At 45.6% G+C, this 9,471-nt stretch overlaps 1 protein-coding gene across 1 annotated transcript; it reads right to left on the bottom strand.

The window, feature by feature from the left end:
• Positions 1 to 3,239: 3,239 nt before the first annotated feature.
• Positions 3,240 to 4,127, bottom strand: LOC141480256 (uncharacterized). The gene has a single exon (XM_074170130.1). It carries the CDS (start codon positions 4,125 to 4,127, stop codon positions 3,240 to 3,242), a length of 888 nt encoding a protein of 295 aa, XP_074026231.1.
• Between the last annotated feature and the right edge of the window lie 5,344 nt (positions 4,128 to 9,471).

The raw sequence follows: 9,471 nt of genomic DNA, 5'->3' as shown, positions 1-9,471 counted from the left end.
GCTTAAGTTTTATGACAACTTGAGCTACCCTGAAATCTGTTTCTTGGCTGACTGATATTTCTATATCGAGTGGACACTGGAACATAGTTGCAATATCTTCAGCAAACCGACCTATCTCGTCGGCAAACCATTTCATACAATTTTTACAACGAAATGATCGATAAAATGATAGCGTATCATCATAATAGCATTTTACATAATATTCAACAGATGCCGGAATGTGTCGGCATATATGACGAAATGCGATGTAATTTTATTTTTGAACTTCAAAATATGTTTTCCCTCCATGGGTAATTTTGGTAGGCATTTTTTTGTCTTCGAGCAGTCTTCAAGGTGTTTATCTAACTTAGCTTGCGTGAAAAAATACTAAAAACATCCATTGCAAAAATATTTTTTTTCATTACGGTTGTCGAGTTGATTGCTCACCAAACTAGATAGAAATTTATCCAAACAAAGTGTTTTCTGGTTGGTGACTTAACACCGTAGACATTCGTATCATCGAATCATGAGTAGATTCACATGTTTGCTTTCATTTTTTGCTATGCTCAATCTTAGCGGTATTACAGTATACTTGGATTCAAAAAGTTTCAACGTGTAAACATTGACTGAGAGATCACTTTGCTCTTCGAATCCATTTACCTGAATAATTGTCATCGGAAAGTGAATACCTTTCAGCATCAGAACTTTCGAATAGTCAGGATAAGATAGAATGTCATCTGAAGTCCATGGGGAACTGGATACAACGCCGAAGCAATGGCCCAAGCGAAGCAGGCGTTATCATTATTTTTTACATTTATGCATGCTCTTTTTCGTTTGTTTTGAGAAGGCAGCTCAATGTATGAGGAGCCCCTCTGTTGCACAAATTTGTTTTTGTTAACCCCCAAATTCACTACTGCTTTCAACGTCCAACCACTGTCACGTTCCTGAAACTCTTCTAACTTTATCATGATCCATAACATGTTCCAAAAACCACATATTCATATCAATTTTATTATGGATGGATGCGTTAGATGTTGTGAAATACTTGTATTCGTTGAAGATTGCAAGATGCATTTTGAAATCGTCTCATAAAAAGGATCTTACAGTGGATCAAAAATGAGGTGGGGTCCTTATATTTGAGATTACTAATTACTCCAGTCCGGATACGAGAATTGAAAGCCGATACTGAATCATCCCAATGTACTCGATTAGAGGCTGTCTCTTTCCGGGAAATCACGCCTGCTCTTTTCTTCATTTCAAATTTCATCTGATTTCGTAATTTTGTAATATTGGTCAAGAGTGCTAATAGATTCTGTTTCCCACTCATAGTAGTAGTATTTCTCAAAGCTTTTTTTATTCTTTTAGAAGCCTTATAACTCTCTTTGAAAGTTCATCCTTTGCTGTTTTCTCCTCGTATTCATCCTTCATGAGGCTGAGGATAGATGCGATATGTTTCACCATATGAGCAAACATTTTTCAAAATTGCAGAAGCAGGTTCGACAATAATTGATTGTCGAAGTGGAGCGCTTAAATGTATATAAATAACCTAACCTAACCTAACCTGGAGGTGGAAAATTCTTTATGAACATCAGGTGAAAGTTCCGGAGCGAGCTCCGTATACCGCACTAAAAACCACCCTATTTGCCCCTCCTCTACCTGGAACCATCTATTCGACATCAAACATCAGGTAGAGGTGGCATTTATGTATACGGCTGTAACCTCATACTTCTGCAATCCTCTGCAGTTCTCTCTCCTCCCTTTCCTTCTCCTCCATCAGGTTTCGAAGAAATGTATGCCCAGTTTTCAACAACACCGGACTACCGATCATCGCCCTCACCAGGTTCTCGGGAGCAAAACCCCCTCCAAATACTCCTTCCATGATCCTTCTCTCTCTGTGCCATCTCTCGCACACAAATATTGTGTGCAGCGGGTCGTCGATCGCTCCACAATAAACACAATTATCATCTGTTGTTTTCCCTATCCTTTTGGTGAAGGATCTGAAAGAGTCATGTCCACTCAGTGCCTGAGTAAGATAATAATCCGTAGCCCGGTGTTTGGAGTCCACCCACTCCCTTATGTCTGGGATTAACCGCTTGGTCCATTGTGCGTTTACATTATTGGCTTCCCACCTGTCCTGCCACTGCTGCATAGTCCTCCCCCTCTCTTCCTCCTTGCACGCCCGATCAGCTACCCTTCTGTTGTAGATGCGGGTCCTTTCCTCTATCATGAGGTCGATCGGGGGATTCGCCGTTATTACTGCGAGTGCCTCTGCCGACACCGTACGGTAGGCCATCGCAACACGTAGTAACATCTTGCGCTGTGTTGCCAGCATAGTATCTCTGTTCCTCTTCACTCTCATAACGTGCCCCATATCGGCGAAGCATAAAGGAGTACTGATTGTACTACGCCGTACATCACCCTTCTTCTACATGACCTAGGGCCCCTGGTATTCGGTAGAATTCTTGTCAGGGCAGCCACCTGCTTATTGGCCTTCTCGCATGTCTTTCTCACATGTTCATTGTATATCATCTTATCGTCGAGCCATACTCCGAGATATTTGACATATTTGCTCGGCGAGATAGCCGTATCCGCTACCCTAATGCGGATGTTCTCCCTTTTCCTGGACCCCTTCACGATGATGGCTTCCGTTTTGTGTGGAGCGATTTCCAGTCCGTGCTCTGTGAGCCACTTGATAATCATTTCAATACTCCGATTGGCAGTGACAACCATCTCCTCCTTACTATTAGCACCGACTATGAGAATCAGATCGTCAGCATAGGCCACAGTCCGATCTATTTGTATAGTCCGTTTGGTGAGGTAGTCCCTTACCACCCTGTACAGGTGTGCACTCACCTCAAGGTCCCTTAGCTGCCAATCAATCAGGTGCCATTTAGCAGTGTTGAACGCGTTTTTGACGTCGATCAATATAACTATTGCCCACGTCGTCCTCGCGTCCTTCACGGCGGCCATGACAGCCTCTATGGCTCCCACAGTCGATCTATTATTCCGGAATCCAAATTGGGAGTTTGCGAATCCACCCCTTTCCTCAATCTCCTTCACCAGCCGAGCCTTGAACAGATATTCGTATATTTTCCTGAAACCGTCGAGTAGACAGATCGGCCTATATTTCAGGTCTATCCTGGGATCTCCTTTGGGTATGAGAATGGCCTTACCCTGCTTCCACTGCTCAGGTTTACACCAAGTGTAAACGAATCGTTGAATACCTTAAGTAGAGCGGCTGGTGCAAGCTCCATTACCATCTAGACTGCTTCGGGTGTAATGCCGTCTGGTCCTGGGGCTCTCCTACTCTTCAATCTACTTTTTGCCACTTCCAGCTCTTCCGCGGTAAAAGGGGGGGATGCTGCTCCGTGCACCACCTCGTGTGCCTCTTGGTGCTCCGTATCCATTTCAGGGAAGAGATCCCTCAGCAGTGTTAATTTCCTCGATTGATCGAGATCATACGGGGTTTGGTAACCCTTAAGCTCCTTCATGACTATCCTATAACCCTGACCCCAGGGATCATCCTCGAGCCGATCGCATAGCTCCTTCCATCCCTCCTTCTGGGCCTTGTTTATTTGCTTCCTTAGGCTTCGTCTTGGTTCCTTGTAGACCGCCTCCTTAGCTGCAATATATACAGGTTCTAATCGCGCTCGTCTCGCCCTAGTGAGCTCTCTCCTACATCGATTACATGCTGTCCTTAGGTGTTGAATGGCTTCACTCCATCCGGCTGGTTGCTGCCTAGACGTCCCATCCTCCCCAAATCGTTGGCTCATTTTCTGTGCACATTGCGTTGAGGCTATCAGCTCTGTCACCCCTACAATGTTGTGGCTGAGCAGTTCGAACGCGTCCCTAAATGCCCTAGCATCCACGTATATTTCTTGGTGCCTCTCGATTTTTGTAGCCTTACGCTCGGTCTCCACTCTATACAGCACATAATTATGAAGGCTGCCACTTTCAATCTGCGACACATGCCAATCTGATATTCTGGTTGATAGTTTCCCAGTGGACAAGGTGATGTCAATGATGGAGGATTGCTCAGCTCTGCTAAACGTTGGTACCCTTCCGGTGTTATGTACCGTCATGTTCACTTCGCTGATCCATTCCTCCACATATTCTCCTCTGTGGTCAGTGCTGTCTGAATTCCACATAGTAGATTTAGCGTTGAGGTCCCCGAAACAACCACATCTTTTCTCCCATTCCGTATATGCTGCGCCAGTCTGTCAATGTATTCTTTAAAATTACCTAGTACAATGTTGGGAGAGACAGCAGTTATACACGTTCCACGTGTCGAAAGCTATGCATGTAAACCCATGCTCAGACTTGTGGCCCACGACACCGCATCTTCGGTTTCTACACCAAATTACGGTGTCTTCGCCTGGATCCGTAATGAAATTAGGATGCTTTCGAACAATGGCTCTATTTGGTTCCTGTATAACAACCACATCCACATTTAACTCCTCCGCCATACGTTGCATCAGGTAATGCGCATTCCGTCTCCTGTCGGTATTAATCTGCAGGATTTGTATAAGTGGCTCCTCCGAGGCCACTCCCAACGTCAAGGGAACCTTCTCCCATGTCCTCCTGTGAGTTTCCTTGCGCCAGGTGTCCCTCCTCATGGGTAGTTTCTGTATTTTCCGGTAGCTTGGTTATGAATTCTACGTCTTCAGGGAGTGCGTTCAGTCTCCTTTTGTGCCTATTGTTTTTGCTGGCACCCCTCACTGCTGCTTTGAACTTGGGACATCGCATGCTACCAGATTTATAGTCCCGTTCTTCGCAAACAGGGCAATATTCTGTATTGCTGCGCTCCTGTGCCTTATGACCTGCCTCACCACACCTGAAGCAATGCATAGTCCTGTCTGGGCCGGTGCAGTTTTCTTTTTTGTGTTCCCGGCTCCAGCACCTCGTGCACTTGGATACCGGGACTCTCCTTTCCAGGCGACATCTCACCATACCGACTCTCAGTTCCTCCCTTTGGCGAAGGTTTTCGGCCAAGGTCTTTGGTACAGTGACCGTCACCGCTGCCGTGTCGTCCCGGAGCAGCCTGATATCACTCAACCTGCAGTCCTCTGTCCATCGCCCTATTATTCTAGTGATTGCTTCTCTTACTTCATCCTCGCTTCATCCTCTCCTTCCATTCCCCTGAGCTGGTACGTCTCTCTGTTACCCCTGCCCAGCTGTCTTGCTTTGATGTGTCCTTCACTTTCTATAGCCCTTTTTATTTCCGTAAGAGCCTTCGGGTTCTTGTCTATAGTGAGCAAGAGGCTGCCATCCCTAGTTTTCCTTATGCCCTTTATGGCTTTCGCTGCCTCCAACAACATTCTTGACTTTGCCCAGGATATCTCTGTATGTCTTCCCGCCTTCACTCACCACGATACCATAGTTATTTGGCTCTTTAGTGCCGCTTTTTTTTGTGCTGTCGTATAGATATCCACCGAGGTGGTTGATGCATGGAAGATGGTCTCGACCATCTTCCTCAGCCGCTCAATAGGAATGTTTCTCAAGTGATGAATGCAGATCTTTGCATCACTCTCCGTATCCGCTTTAACTACGTTTAGCTTCCTCCATAAATCAGATTGCGTTCCATCGAACATAACCTTAATGACCCTCCTATTGGTCGTGGCACCCGTTCCTTTGACCCTAGTAATCTGTTCGATCTGTTCAACTTCTCCCTGAAGCAAGGGGAGTTCGGGGAACTTTTCTTTGAACATTTTCTGTGTGCTCATGTTCATCTCGGGATCATCCGGCTCTACTAGGACTACCTTCACCACGCTGTTTTGTGTGGTCAATGGATTGCCATAAATTATATCCGTTTTAACGTAGACCGTGTCTTCCCAAATGCGACTCTCAAGAGTCTCGTACTCCAGAAAGTCCGCTATTCCATCCAGTTCCTCTGGTCGCGTGAGTCTAGAGGCCAGGCATGTGCAGATGCACATGCAGGTACTCTGCCCTATAGCGACCGCTTCATCCGTGATACTCTTAGCCTCTAATTTGGATATTTGCGCTCTGAGCTCCCTTACTTCCGTCTCCAGTTCATCCACTATGCTTGCAGCTTTCGCCGCTTTCTCCTTCGCGTCAAGTTTACCTTTAATTACAATCTGTTGGCGTATATTATTCTCCTGACTTCTCTCAATTGTCGCGTTCGCTGCCTTCAGATTTCCCTGAACCTGTGAAAGAAAATTTGTTCTCTTCTTGAGGGTGTTCGTTTCGGCGCTAATACGTTTGGATATGGTCTTAATCTCAACCTTCGTGTTGGTATTCGCCTTCACCAGTTCCATCAACTGCGCAGCAAGCTTCGACATGTTGTCGGTTGTCTCCCTTAGTTTGCCGAATTCTTGGGATTGTTCGTTAATCATTTTGTTCGGGGACTTCTCGGGAGTTCCCTTGCGTCTTCGCTTCCTTGGGTTCCCCTGTCCATCCAATTCCTGTTCATCCTCCATGACCATAAGGCCATAGATGGGGCTATTCCCCAGTTCCTCATCAATGAAGCCATCTGGCGATGTCACATCACTCTGGTGAGGTGTGTTAAAAACACCATCACCATCCTTTCTGCGTTCCAAGTCAACCTGTTCGGTGGTAGAAGTAGATGTCCTTGGGGATCTCGATAGCCTGTTTTTTCTAACACTTTCTAGAAGTTCCCTCTCGAAATTCTCTCTCAGTGTCCTCTCCTCTTCTGTTTCTTCCTTGTTTTTGTCCTTTGTTTTAGTTTTATAAATTTTATCCATATTCCGTCCCACGAGTAGCTAGGGAAATTTCAGGTCCACCCCTACAGAGCCCTGCTTGCAGGGGTGCCACGCATCCCTTCGGCACGATGGTGCTACACCTTGGGATTGAGGGACGCGGTGATCTCCCTCACCCCCCATCCCCGGTTTGGGGGGAGCAAGAGGTAGACTAGAAAGAGAAGAGGATGCAGCCGCCTCCCCTGCATCCTGTAGTGGGAAGATGGAAGAGTGACCCCTAGCCCTCGGGTACCCTAATAGCGTCGGGGTCAGGAGAAACAAGAGTAGGCCAAGGGAGGCCGATAGGAAAGAAGAGAAAGTAACTTACCCAGATGAGTTGAAAACGGGGTAAGAAAGGCTGGAGAACTCCCAGGGTTCGCCATCCCTGCACACCAGCTGTGTGTCTCCAGGAGGTTTTTTATCGAGGATTCCCCCTCTAGATCCGATGAGTCGTCGAGCCAGACGCCGAGGTACTTAACATATTTTTTTGGCTTGATTTGTGTTCCCGCCAGTTCGAAGGCTATGCCTTCTCTTTTCCTCAGCCCTTTGAGGATTATTGCCTCGGTCTTACCTGGGTGCGATCTCCAGGCCATTTTCTATTACTCATCTCCCAACTTGTTCGAGGGTGGCATTACATTTTTGTATCAGCTCTTTTTTTTATTTGCTCTCACAATCAGAGCCAGGTCGTCGGCGTAAGCGACTGATTCGCAGCTTGATGGTAATTTTAGTTCTTTCAGCACACCGTTATATAAGACGTTCCACAGAGTGGGCCCTAAAACAGACCCTTGTGGGACTCCTTGCGACATTTCTTGCTTGTACTTCCCAGATAGCAGGTTTCTGTTCGAGAGGTAGTCTCTTACGATTCGAACTAGGTAGGCACTTATTCCAATATTTTGTAGACGGTCGATTATAATATGCCATTTAGCTGTTTCGAACGCATTTTTAATGTCGACCAATTTAACGGTTCCCCAGGTTTCCCGTGTCCTGGTAGCCCTGTCTACGACATATTTGATCGCCATGACCGTGGATTTTTTGGGTCTGAAGCTGAATTGCCTAGTTGAAATCCCAGCATTTTCGCTCAGTTCCGGTTCCAGCCTGCGTTTTAGCGAATACTCGTAGAGCTTTCCTAAGCCAAATAGGAGACAGATCGGTCTTGCTTTGAGAGCTAAATCTTCTGCGGCGCCTTTTGGTATAAGTATTACTTTGGCAGATTTCCAGGTCTCAGGAAAGGATCGTGTTATCAATTGGTCATTCATAATTCTAATCATTGTTTCTGGTATTATTTCGGCTGCCAGTTTTACAGCTTCGGGAATTATTCCATCAGGCCCTGGAGATTTTCCATTTTTTAATTTGGAGATGGCTTTACCCATCTCCTCTGTGTTGAATAGGGGCGGCGAATTTAAAGGTTCCTCTAGGTTAAGAGTTCGAATACTATTGCCATTGTGAGGAGGGAAAAGTTCCTTGTTGATTGTTATTTTTCTTTCCTGTCCAAGGTCGTATGGGGGTCTCATATGTTTGATTCCTTTGGTCACAATCTTGTACCCTTGTCCCCATGGGTCTTCCTCCAGCATGTCGCACATGGCCCTCCATTCCTCCTTTTGCGTTTTATTAATCTCTTTCCTCAGTTGTTTTCGGTTGTTTTTGTATTCGGCTTCGTATGCTTTAATTTCCTCCGGATTCGCCCGTCGACTCCGTGCCCTTATTAGTCTCCTCCTATTCTGCTGGCATTTTTTCCGTTGAGTGGCTATTTGGTCATTCCACCATACTGGTTGCGATCTGATTCTTCCATTCTCTCTTGCTGATACACTTATCTCCTGGGCACTTTTGACTGTTCTTGCGAGGCTCTCAGGATCGTTTATGCCAGTTTGCATCATAGTGATGGCGTCATGGAAGGTCTTGGCGTCTATTTGCTTCTTAGGAAACCATACTAGCTTACCTTTCTTTCCTGCCTTGTTTGCTTTGAATTTGATATAATTATGTAGGCTACCGCTTTCTTCTAGCGAAACCTGCCATTCGATTACGTTAGTAGCTATTTGTGGTGTTGAGATGGTTATGTCTATGAAAGAGGTTTGAGCCCCCCTTGTAAAAGTGGGTGTATCTCCTTCGTTATGAATAATCATATCTAGAGAGTTCATCCATTCCACCAGGTATTGCCCCCTTTCGTCTGTGTACCGGGAATTCCACATAGTGGATTTAGCATTAAAGTCGCCTACAACAATCGCCTCTCTCTTTTGATCCATCACTTTCTGCATCACCGAGTCGACAAAACTTTTGTATTCTACTAGGGTTGAGTTTGGCGAAATATAGCAGTTATATAACGACCACTTTTCGAAATTCAACCATGTGAAACCTGGACCGCTTCCGTGGCCTAATACCCCGCATTTCCTATTCCTAATGAGAATCGCCGTGTCTGTTTTCGAGTCTATTAGCCAGTTAGGATTCTTTTGAACCAGTGTCTTATTAGGTTCCTGGGTTAACAGTATGTCCGCATTTTCCTCTTCCGCTGTGCTGAGGAGCAGGTGGTGTGCATTTCTGCGTCTGTCAATATTAATTTGAATAATTTGTAGAGACATTTTAGATGTTTTGGAACGTTATCTATGCTATAAGATCGCGGAGAATGCTGGGCGACTCCATCACCTTTTCCATTGTGTTATTTGCGGTCTCTTTTGGTGAATTTGGTATCTCTTTCTGAACCTCATCTGCTTGTCTTTCTTTTTTGTTTTCCCTTCTGTTCCCTTCTGTTTTTGTCTCGCCCTTTTCAGGGCATGTCGTTCCC

This window comes from Leptinotarsa decemlineata, unplaced genomic scaffold (genome assembly GCF_025532065.1).
Source record: "Leptinotarsa decemlineata unplaced genomic scaffold, Ldec_3_MD MMD2_P_RNA_scaffold_7, whole genome shotgun sequence".
NCBI lineage: Eukaryota > Metazoa > Arthropoda > Insecta > Coleoptera > Chrysomelidae > Leptinotarsa > Leptinotarsa decemlineata.
The sequence above is the reverse complement of the archived record's forward strand: the minus strand, read 5'-3'. Positions and strand labels throughout refer to the sequence as shown.

Excerpts from the sequence above, each read along its gene's own strand:
- LOC141480256 (XM_074170130.1), bottom strand. The coding sequence starts at position 4,127 with ATGTGGAATTCAGACAGCACTGACCACAGAGGAGAATATGTGGAGGAA.